Source organism: Pistacia vera, unplaced genomic scaffold, assembly GCF_008641045.1.
Source record: "Pistacia vera cultivar Batoury unplaced genomic scaffold, PisVer_v2 Contig125, whole genome shotgun sequence".
NCBI classification, from domain to species: Eukaryota; Viridiplantae; Streptophyta; class Magnoliopsida; order Sapindales; family Anacardiaceae; genus Pistacia; species Pistacia vera.
Genome location: NW_022195303.1, coordinates 266,308 through 278,253, shown reverse-complemented (window position 1 = coordinate 278,253; position 11,946 = coordinate 266,308). Strand labels below are relative to the sequence as shown.

At 33.4% G+C, this 11,946-nt stretch overlaps 1 protein-coding gene across 2 annotated transcripts; it reads left to right on the top strand.

Annotated features, from left to right (window-relative positions):
• The first annotated feature begins 5,933 nt into the window (after positions 1 to 5,933).
• On the top strand, positions 5,934 to 7,962 carry LOC116119304 (SNARE-interacting protein KEULE-like). 2 transcript variants are annotated; one of them, XM_031405254.1, is made up of 7 exons: positions 5,934 to 6,113; positions 6,235 to 6,293; positions 6,398 to 6,479; positions 6,686 to 6,764; positions 7,208 to 7,258; positions 7,362 to 7,458; positions 7,617 to 7,962. In XM_031405254.1, exons 1-7 carry the CDS (start codon positions 6,038 to 6,040, stop codon positions 7,665 to 7,667), a joined length of 495 nt encoding a protein of 164 aa, XP_031261114.1. In that variant the 5' UTR covers positions 5,934 to 6,037; the 3' UTR covers positions 7,668 to 7,962. The 2 variants fall into 2 exon arrangements, with proteins under 2 accessions (XP_031261114.1, XP_031261107.1); XM_031405247.1 differs by having other exon boundaries at positions 7,627 to 7,961.
• Positions 7,963 to 11,946: the final 3,984 nt, after the last annotated feature.

Genomic DNA, 11,946 nt, shown 5'->3' with positions numbered 1-11,946 from the left:
TTTACAAACCCAAATGCCCAAACTCCACAAACCATAAACTGAAAATTAGCATTAATTGGCTTCTAGTTGTATTTAAATTTGTATAGAACCCAAATAATTAATAAATAAAATGTACACACACAGAGATATATACAGAGTAAAACATCTCTATAGTAATACTTTATATAAGAATAACTTTTATATAGTCATAAATTTTTTTTATTTATAAATAAGAATAAACTCTCTATTGTAATAAGTTATAATTTTTCTAAAGTTGCTTTCACATAGTAATAATTATCTGTATATTGCAAAAAAAATATGCTAGATACATTAAAATACATTAAAGATTTAAGAAAAAAAATAAAATATTTATCTAAAGTTGTTTAAGACAATGATTTATACTTTAGAGTTATTACTACATTTTTTAACTTGCGGATACGTAATAACTTGCTAGTATGGACACCTTCTTGTTGAAGTCAAAATATTTCTAACTTCTCAAGCATGTTTAGAGCTTCTTGACATAAAACTTTTTGTATTTTCGTACTATCATCCTCAAGATTATTTTCTTTCTCTTCTTGTCTAATTGCAACAATAGCTACTAAAATAATAAATTGAAATCCTAATACATACTACTATAACGTGAATTATAAAATAAGAAATCAAAACTTTACAAGCATGTTTAGAGCTTCTTGGCACAAGAATTTTTGTATTTTCATACTATCATCCTCAGAATTATTTCATTTCTCTTCTTGTCTAATTGCAGCAATGACTACTAAAACAATGAATTAAAATTCTAATACATACTATTAAAACGTGAATTATAAAATAAGAAATCAAAACAGTAATTTTTGTAACTACACCTTTATTAAGTTATAACCTCCTTATAGTAATAAATTAGTTTGATCCTACCATTATGACTATATAGATGTTTTACTCTCTCTCTCTCTCTCTCTCTCTATATATATATATATATATATATAGAGAGAGAGAGAGAGAGAGAGAGTATATGACTTTTTCCCACTCAAGGTTTGCCTTAATGACACTTTTCCACCAAAAAACTTTCAAAATATCAGTTTACTACCAAACGTTATGTTCCATTAATAATTTTTGTTAAATATAGTGATATTTATTGTGAAGACGGAAATACTCTTCTATCTTCTTCTTCTCTTCTTAGCTTCCATTATGGCTAGAACCACCACCAACTCCACCGCCACCACCAATACCACGTTCATCCAGTCTAATTTTTTTAATCAATCAATCTACCATTCAATCAATTCCAATCAACAGTCAAAACAAACACAATAACTTTCCAAAATCTGACGATTTTTTTTTTTTTGGGGGGGGGGGGGGGGGGGGGTGGTGTGTCACTGGCATGCGCACAAGGTAGTGGCACAGGTAGGCGCTGAGGTGTGGCGCACATAAGTGTGGGCTACTAGAAATTGGCCTGGGACTTTTGTCGAGCAATTGGTGGGCATGGCTTAAAGCTTCAGAAATCCAACGATGGGGGGTCACCGGTGCCCAGAAAAATCAAATCCACACATAGAGAACACTTCTACAACTTCCAATTTCAAGAATCAACCTCCAAATTGCCCTAATTTCATCAAACGAGCAAAAAAGCCAATTTCGTGAAGAAACAAACCTTAGAGAGGAGGACGACGATCAGTGAGTGAATAGTGTCTAGGTTATTGGAGGTTTTGGAGAAGGGGTGCCGCTAAGAAGAATGGTGGTGACGAGGGTGGTTTCTGGTGAAGGAATTGACCAAAATTGACAAAAATCGCACGACCACAACTATGGGATGTAGATGGCAATTGGCGAGACGAACATAGAGGGGGAAAGATGAGTTTTGTTCAAGAGGCTAATAGGAGTGCTTTTAGTGGTGTCAAGGGCAGTTGTCGACACCAGAAAAGGGTCGATAAGGCCTAGGTTGGTTGTCACGCATGGTGGAGGATTTTAAGGAAAAAAGTTCGATTTCGGTCAAATCTTGGACAGATTTACTGGGGAATGGCTCAATGGATAAAGTGGGTGAAGAGATCTATCTATTTGGTGAAGAAATCGATGGAAAATAGCACCCAAACGGCCAACAACGACAGCAGAAGCGACATTGGCAAAGGTGAGGTTATGGGGAAGATGAAGAGATTGAGTTGATTTGGGTGGCGCTGGGGGTTTTGTGGAGTAGGATAATTGACCATCCTACCCTTACTTATAACAGACTTTTGCATCCTGCACTTCTTTACAGCAAAATTTACTAATGGAATTGTGCTTTGGATAATAAAGTGATATTTTGAAACTTTTTAAGTGGGAAAGTGTCATTAAGGCAAACCTTGGGTGGAAAAAGGCCTTTATATATATATACCTTGAAACAAATTAATTGAAATATAAAACCTATATAAATAACATTGACCTTGAAACCAACAAAATCAGGTACTATTAACATCAAACTTGAAATATTTAACATGCAATTGAATCCATTAATAGTATTTGAAACCAAAGATAACGTAAATGAAATATACGATATAAAACTTGAAGATGCTAACGACAAACTTGAAACTATGTGAACTTGATACAAAAAAATTTAAATTGAAACTAATAACATGTTACTTGAAACATGTAATAGAATTGAAATCTTGTAGTAAAAACCATAACATTAACATAAAATATGAAAATTTTCTCATTAAACTTTAAATGAAAAGAGTTTGATACTAAAAACTAGAAAATTGAAACATAAATTTTATTTAAATATTTATAAAATTATTTTACTTACCTTTAAAAAATTAAAATTAAAAATCAATTGAAAAAAGAATAAATTATATGAAATTGTCAAGGAATATTCAAATCTCGAACTTGAATATTCTAACATCAAACTTGTCACTATATGAACTTGATAAAAAAAAAAAATTTAATTGAAATATAAAATATAAAACCTAAAATAAAAGAACATTGAGCTTGAAACCAACAAAATATGATACCATTTACATTGAAATTGAAATATTTAATATGCAATTGAAACATATAAACATAACTTGAAACGTAAAATAATATACTTTAAAGTTATAATATAAAACTTGTAATTATTAACCTTAATTAAACTAGAAACTTTGAAGGAATTTGGTAATAAGAACACTAGATACTTTTAACATTGATTCAAAACCCTATAAATAGAACTTCAACCTAGAGGTATACATGAGACCTATAACACAAAACTTGTCAATATTAACATTGAATATTAAATTAGAGGGATTTGATATTAAAAATGTTATGTTTGAAACTAATAATATTACAATAATATTTCGCTTACAACTGAGTCATACAAATAGACAAAAATTGCACAAAATTTATGTAAAATGACTACTCTGTCCTTTGTTTTTTGTTTCTTTGTATGACTCGGTTATAAGTATAGCATTGCTCATAATATTAACTACTTCTGAGTGACCGAGTGGTTCGATAAGGACTCTTGGGTATATTACTCAAGAGGTCTTGAGTTCAAATCCCTCTTCGGTTGTTAATAAAAGTAACCACGAGAGCTTTTACTAGACCGGTAGTTCCAAGGTCCTAGGGGATTAATTGAGGTGATTGTAAGTTGGCTTGGACATCCTCGGTCATGAAAAAAAAAAAAAAAACGAAACTAATAATATTGTGCTTGAAACTTTTATTGTGATTTTAAAACTATAAATAATATATGTGAAATTATTAATGTAAAACATTAAAACATATTTCATTTGAAACTTCTTGTTATGTCGTCTCTAGTCACATGGTAGGTGAGTTCCTAGAGATATTATCTGCTTTGGGCCACAGGTTGGATTGCTGGCAGACCCACACAATTTTGTCCTGAAAAGGCACATCTGGGTGGTGATGGTGTCCTTGTGATATATAAGCGACCAAGGCCTTCGTCTCCTAGCCAATGTGGGAGTTTGATATCAACACAATCCCTAGACGAGGGGCTTGTAAGGTTTGGCGTGGGTATAAATTGGCACGCTTAGCCCAGGTAAACATGAGCCCTCCTTCTAGCGCCAATTGTTGCTATGCCGTCTCTAGTTACATGGTAGGTGGGTTCCCATAGGTATTGTTTGCGTTGGGCCACATGTTTGACTGCTGGCAGGCTCGCACAATTTGTCTTGAAAAGGCGCCTTTGGGTGGTGAATGTGTCCTTGTGCTATATAAGTGACCAAGGCCCTTGTCTCCTAGCTGATGTGGGAGTTTAACATCAACAGAACTTATAACATCACACTTTAGACTTTAAATTTCAATTTAGTATCTATAGATATTAGTTGAAATCTAAAACAGCATACATAAATAACTTAAATATTAAAGCTATAGAGGATTTAGTACTTATAACATTGGATTTGATACTTAAAATAATAGATATAAAACCTATAACTCAAACTTAAAACTTACCCAAAACCCCAAGGGGTTGAACTGGCGGTCAATAAGGTTTGTTCCCTATATTGACTTATTGGGTTCAAGCCACCTTGGAGTCACCTACTATATTTGTGGCATACCTTGGAACATTGGCGATGTAAGGCTGTGTTTGTTTTATTATTTTTGAAAAAGTTGAGTTGAGTTGTTATTACGAGGATAAGATTTGAAGAGTAACAAAAACACCCAATAGGTTTGTTAATTTACTTAAACACCCCTAAAAATAAAACATTTAAAATTAACAAAAACACCTCCACCCACCCATTAAATGTCGGCAGCCGGTCACCACCACCGGAGGGTGGCTGAAGGGTTTTTTTGTTAATTTTTGATGTTTTATTATAGGGGGTATTTAACTAAATTAACAAACCTAAGGAGTTTAAAAAAAGTTGAATAGAATATGATCTGATTTTAAGAATAGGGAAACAAACATGTATTTTAGGTAGGATAGAAATAGGATAGGAAAACAAACGCAGCCTAAGGTGTTCAATGAGCTCCAAAGATTAGTTGAGGTGTGTGTAGGCTGACCTAAATACCCTAATCATTAAAAAAAAAAAAATCTATAATTTAAAACAATATACTTGAAATTTACTATATTATATTTGAAACTTTAAACATCAAAATTGGAATTAGTATAACTTGAAACTTTTTAACATTAGAGTTTATAATTGGTATTTTTTAAAATCATAATTTTATTTTAAAAAATCAGTCTAAATAAATCATATTATTGTTTTATCCAATTTTTGGGACAATGGTATGGATTGCAAGATTAGGCTGTTCCATGGTTGCCACATGGCAGAGTGGTTACGAATTACGATACGCACAGTCCGTAGAAGAATTGTTAAATTAAATTTAAAGATCACATGTGAAAACAACTTTGCAAATTCAGGTTTCACGTATAAGGGATTTTTAATGACCTCTGAGGGCATTGGAAAGTAACAAATATCCCAAATATTTCACAGACAACTCGCATCAAATATAAAATCAAAGATAATAAAATTTCATAAAACTATAAAGAATAGAACTAAGTTTATAACCTAATTTTAAAAATTTCTCTCACAATTTTTAAAATGACAAAAAATCTAGTCAGTTTGTAAAATAAATACTATTTATTTGTATTAATCATGCCTACATATATACGAACTAACTAATGACGAATTATCATGTTAAAAATTGTGAGAGACGGTTGTGAACCTAACATTATTGAATTATAAATACCCTAATTTTTTTCCCTTCTATTAATATATTAAATAGATAAATTTATATTTTTAAATAAAATTTAGTTAAATGATTAATAACAATATGAAGGGTAGTCTAGTCTTTTTCTGTCTGTCGGATATTGGGGTTGGGGATGTAATTGTTATAATCCCAAATGTGAACCGAACCCGAAACTAATAGGATTTAAAAATTGAAAACAAAAATGAGTTAAAACGCATTTCTAGATTCTTTCCTTAATGTGAAGTTGAAGTTCTAGAATGACTGAAATTTTCCTGGAAAATCCTTCTCCTAAACGAAAGAAAATTCCGTATTTTAAAATTGACTTTTCGCTACTCTGTTTTTGTTTCTCTCATTTGTAAATTCTCTTCTCCTTCTCGACGTTCATAAAACCATCTCTTCACCTTCAACATCAATTCTTACAATCTCAGTTATGTCGAATTCGGATTCTGATTCCTCATCATACAGTGGTCCCGAGTACAAAAATTTCAGGCAAATCACCCGTGACAGTAAGTTCTTTCTCTCTCTCTTTTTCTCTTTATTCATTCATAATGTATTGTAAAATCGAGCATTTCTGTTATTGAACTCATTTTCGTATTTTTTATTATTTTAATTTAAATTGGAGTTTAGGATTATTGCATGAAATGCTTGGGTCCGCGAAAACAGGGAGCTCAAAATCAACCTGGAAGGTGATCGTGTTTCTTTAATTTAACTTGTGTTTGATTTGATTTTTGTTATGTTAAAAGGATTAGAGGGTTTTACAAGTAATTTAGGTTACTTACATTATCTGCAGGTACTGATAATGGACAAACTTACAGTTAAGGTTATGTCTTACTCATGCAAGATGGCTGACATCACACAAGAAGGAGTTTCATGTAGGAATCAATTATTAATCATTTCTATTTTTTATTATGCAATTATAAAGTTTCCAAACAGATGGGAGATTGTTGCATTCCATTTTTGTTCACTTAAATTTTATGCTTAGGTGTTGGGATAATGGTGGGGGTGTATTTATCTATTTAAATTTATTTTTTTCATGGGAAACAAGAAAAAGTTCGATTTTTTTCTTTGTTTCGTGCAGTGGTAGAAGATATAAACAGACGGAGACAGCCATTGCCCTCTATGGATGCTATATACTTTATCCAGCCAACCAAAGAGAAGTAATTATTGGGTTTTGCTTTTTTTTTTATCTTCTTTGAATATCCCTCTCTCTCTCTCTTTTTTTTTTTTTTTTGAACCATTCATATTTGGCATTGGTATAATGACCAATGAGTTTAGCCCTTTTGATGTCTTGTTTGTGCTGTTAGGAATTAATTGATCCATATAATTACTTCTTCCATGCATTGACTTATATTCTTTCATTTCTTCTATTTCATTTTCTGAATCTTATTTACTAGTTTTGTCTGCATTTAACCATTTTACAGCTAGTTAACCAAATGGATTAAAATCAGCTGTATCCATGTTGTTTTGTCACAGTTGCATCCTTTTTGAAGAAATAATTGAAATGATAGATATGTGTTTCTATAGAATAGGCACATGGATGATAGCTCTCTCTTTCTTTCTTTCTCTGTACACCGGCTTATTTCTTTCTTTTTTTTGGCAGTGTTCTATTGTTCCTGTCGGACATGTCTGGAAAATCGCCTTTATATAAAAAGTATGTGAAAGAATTTATGTACTATCCTAAATTGTTTTTGTGTGTTTGTTTTAGAAGTTCGAACGTTCTTTTTTATTGAATAAGTTTTATTCTTTGTTGGAAGGGCGTTTGTTTTCTTTAGTTCGCCTATTTCAAGAGAATTGTTTACTCACATCAGGAAGGATACAAAAGTTTTAACTCGCATAGGTGCTCTGAGAGAGGTTGGGTCTTTTGCTTTTTAAAACTTATACTTTCTTCAGATTGATTGTGGTGCATAAGCAACATAAATTTGTCCATTAGTTGCTTTCCTTCTCTTCTTCCATTGTTGGTTTCTAACTTATTTTTGCATACTGATATTTTCTTTTTTCATTTGGTTGAGAAATATGCAGATGAATTTGGAATACTTTGCCATAGACAGCCAGGTATGTGATGCTATGTTTTGTAGTTGAATTTATGTATAACCTAGATGCACACAAATGATGATTTTTGTCACCAGATTGCTATCTTTTTTTTTGAGTGTACTGCAACTTCCATGACCATTTATTTTCCATGCGCTAAATAGAATTAGTCAGATTATTCTTGACAGCCAGGTTTTATGTCATGTGATTGTAAATTTTCCTTCTTCCAGTGACTGTACTGTTAGCAAAAGTCTACATGTTAAGGCCATAACTCATAGTTTCATTATGATGCCAAATATATCCTTGTAGCTCATGTTGTGATGTTCATCTGGATCAGGATTGTTGGTTCTTTATTTATTNGACCTCTTTCATCTCTCGACTGGAACTGAACTTAAAATTGCAATAAGTAGGCACAACATGCACTAGATACAATGGTATGGAGGTTGAGATAAAATTAGAAAATCCCCTTTGCTCTAGGCTGAATCGTGCTTGGAAAGTTCATGTACCCATGGTATGAAGGAGGTCCATTGTATGAAGCCAAAATCATACCATTTGGTGCTGTTGGCGAAGATGATTTTGCTCAATTAAGCTTGATAACTATATTCTTCTGTTCATCACAGTCACCGTTAAAAATTATTAGTTCCCACGAGATATTTATTACTTGCATTTACCTATGGCTTTGTTTATGAATTCACTGTGTTTTTTTTCATATTTATCAAGAAGGTGAGGCTGGGGGAATGAAGACGAAGAAAAAGAGAGGAGACGGGGAATGAAGACGAAGAAGAAGATCGAAGAAGAAAGGTGTTTAGAATGTTTTTATTTTTTTTTAAGTAAGGACGCCCGTCTCGTCCAAACTTAAGGGACGGCCATCCAAAATGTTTGGACGGCTGTTCCCAATTTTTTTTCTTTTTTTATTTTCATATTTTGAATAAGGGACGGCCGTCCAAAATGAAGGGATGGTCGTCCCTAATTTTTATAAAAAAAAATTATTCTATTTTACTTATGGACGAACGTCCTTTAATTGGGGACGTCCGTCCCTGGGATATGGACCCCCGTCCATATAATATGGACGGATATCCATGTGAGTGAACGGCTGTCCAAATTTGATGGACGGCCGTTTACTAGAAAAAAAATTGTTAAAAAAATCAGAGGCGTGTTATACGTAGGCCAGTACAATATTTCGATACAAAAATCTCGATGTCGTACCATTATTGGTACCTCTAATTACAAAGTACTTTCAGTACAATTTGATGATATTGTAAGTATAGTTTGTCTTACTTGAAGTCCAATTATCAGTTGGACAACACCTTATGATTATACCGGATATTGTTTTTAAGTAAATTATAATTAGTGAACACAAATTAAAAAATGAATGATAAGATCCCTAAATAATTACACTTGGTTTTTGGTCCGTTAGTTGATAAATGGTTACAAAATTTAAATATTTTAGTTTGACTTTGCCTTTCTCATCTAAACTATTCTCATTTTAGCCAATTAATAGAAAATTCGTTCTGTACCATGCAAGAGATTCTTTTATAAAGTGAAACGATAGGGAGAAACTTCGTGAAATTTATTTATTAGATCAAAGTAATTTTATGTATTTCAGCGTTTTGAGGTTTATATCAAACATTATTTTAGAAGTAAAGTAGATATGTGATTCATTGGGCATATCCCTGAGATAATACCACATCAGTTATGGTTGAAAATTTAAACACCACATCGCATTACTTAAAAACACAAAGCTTGAGATGTAACACTAAAAAAATGCATATCAATGCTCCATTAAAATAGCAATCTCCTAAAGTGTAGTTTGAATAAGNAAAAAAAAAAAAAATAATAATGCGAGGGGGAAAAACATTAGTGTTTTTTATTAAAAATTGAAAGATCAAAATTAACTTTTAATTTAAATTGTAAAGGATATTTTTGTCACAATTCTGTCTCCACTTATAACTATTTTTTTTACCATCTTGCCATTTCGCACAGCAGAAATACTATGCATACTACTGGTTTTTACTAACCAGCCTATAACATGACCTGGCGTCTGACGTGGTGATGCCAATTCATCTGCCACGCCAGATAGTTTTTAAAAAAAAAATTCCCTAAAAAAATTCCCGCTTACAAATTTCTCCTTCTCCCCTAAATCGCCAACCACCACTCCAGCACCAAAAATAAACTCCGGCACCACCTTTCACTTCACCGGCCTCCCTTGACCAAAACCCCTATCATCCCCACCGAAGATCATCCACCAATCACGGGTCGCCGCTCATCCAAGGTTCGCACTCTTCAAACCAATTTTCGATCGATTTCGGCATCGGAAATCTACCCCGATGCCACATTTCACCTCACTGGCCTGCCCTAACAAAACCCCTATCATCCCCATCGAAGATCACCCACCAATGCAATGTTTGAACTTGTTTTCTGGGTTTGTGATTGTTTCAATTAACTGCAGTGTTTTTTTTTTTTTCATTTTTCTTTTTGGTTTACAGCTCCATGGATCAGTTCTGTTCGTCAATTGAATCAATCCTTGGTTCCATCAAATGCTGGAACTTCTTTTGGAAAACAATGCTTTGTAAAACCAATTTGTGCAGAACTAAGGACGACTTGGGGGTTCCTCTTGCAGCTGGTGTGGTTATATGGATATGAATCATGGTAACTACTTGTGGAAATCTTGAACCACCTTCTTGTCTACGCTTGAAAATTTTCTTTAGACAACATGAGATGCACATTTTGTGCTGCTGTAGCCATGTTTAGAATTTTTTTCCTTGAAGCAGTTATGGCAGAGATTAGTTGGCTGATAAAGTTTATTAAATGATGTTTCCTTAATTCCAAATTAGTGGTCGACAGTTTTTGAGTATCTTACTATTTCTTTAAATGCTTTTCATATAGTTGATCACACATAACGGGACTTGAGAGAGTTTTTTAAGTAACATTTTATGTGTTTCAGGTGGTTTTTGAATGGTAATAGAGAACAACAAATTCATGGATCATGCAAAGCAGAATTCCCCTGAAGAAATTCCATCACTCCTCTAGTTCTTATCATCAAATGAAGTTGAGGGGTTTGACATTGTTGGAGGAAAAAAGGCTTAAATAATCAGAGTCAACCAAGTGAAATTAAACCTCTGAATTCATCAGCTATAGTAAGAATACATTCTATTTTGGTGCCTTCTAGAAAAGAGTAGAAATAGGGCACTGCACAATTACAGTTGTTAGATTAAGCATTTACTAGAGGTTTTGTTGTAATAAACTGATGTTGTTGTGGTAGCTATTTCAAGTTTTGCTATTTTTATTGTATTGTTATGGTGGTTGTTACACTTGCCATGGGTGAAGACCATGGTGAAAAAGAACAGACAGTTTGAAGATGTTATATCGTAAAGTTGTATTATATAATTTATTTTTGTTCGTTTATAATCCAAGCTAAAGATATCATACTGTTCTTGGATAATATTTTTTTCTTATATCATATATTATGCATAGTTTCTTACCCTTGTATCATGAACAATATATTTTGTTCTTGTATAATATTTTGTACATGCAAGGCATCAATTTAAAAGATGCAAGATTTACTATAAGCAAAAAAACACTTTATTAATACAATTGCTGGTATTAGCCATTTCTTGTACAATATTTTTACCAAAACAAAACATGACCCCACAACATAACATTGGGGACAGAACATCTAAACCTTGAAGCATTTGAAAACCTAAATTAGAAGCAATAAATTACATCAGTGAGTTGAAAAAATATGGTTCTCTTTAAACAAGTTGAGTATGATGAACTGACTTCTTGATTCTGAACAATCAATTTATGTGATATTCTTGATGGTTGCGGGTGGTTGCAGGGGTGCTGGAGGTGTTAGGTTGGTGAAATCTGGGTTGGGCAAGGCCAAGAAAGGTGGTTAGGGCGCAGGGAGGGCAGTGTGGCTTGGGGAAGAGACTGCAGTAAAGGGGGGCAGTGTGTGGTGGTGGGTGATGGCTAGGAAGTGACTGCAGTAGACATAAAAAGGGGGTAGTGTGTGGTAGGTAATGGCTGCAGGTGGTTGCAGGGGTGCTAGCGGTGTTAGGTTGGTGAAATGTAGGTTGGGCAAGGCCAAGAAATGTGGTTTGGGGCGCTGGGAGGAGACGCACATGTGCTAGGAGCTGCTTGCTTGCTTGCTTATTCCTTGGTTTTGGTTTTGGTTTTGGTTTTGGTTTTGGAAAATGCTTGAGCAGGTGGTGAGCATATTCAGGTGGATATGGTGATTGACTGACTGACTGGATGCATGGGGAAGGCCGAAAAACATTACAACCAATCAGACATCACAAACACTCCCAA

Bases quoted from the DNA above. Each gene is read 5' to 3' on its own strand.
- LOC116119304 (XM_031405247.1), top strand. From the start codon at position 6,038: ATGTCGAATTCGGATTCTGATTCCTCATCATACAGTGGTCCCGAGTAC. The intron at 6,765-7,207 runs GTAATTATTGGG...TTTTTTTGGCAG, and splicing joins ATCCAGCCAACCAAAGAGAA to TGTTCTATTGTTCCTGTCGG. The intron at 7,259-7,361 runs GTATGTGAAAGA...CTTTGTTGGAAG, and splicing joins AAATCGCCTTTATATAAAAA to GGCGTTTGTTTTCTTTAGTT.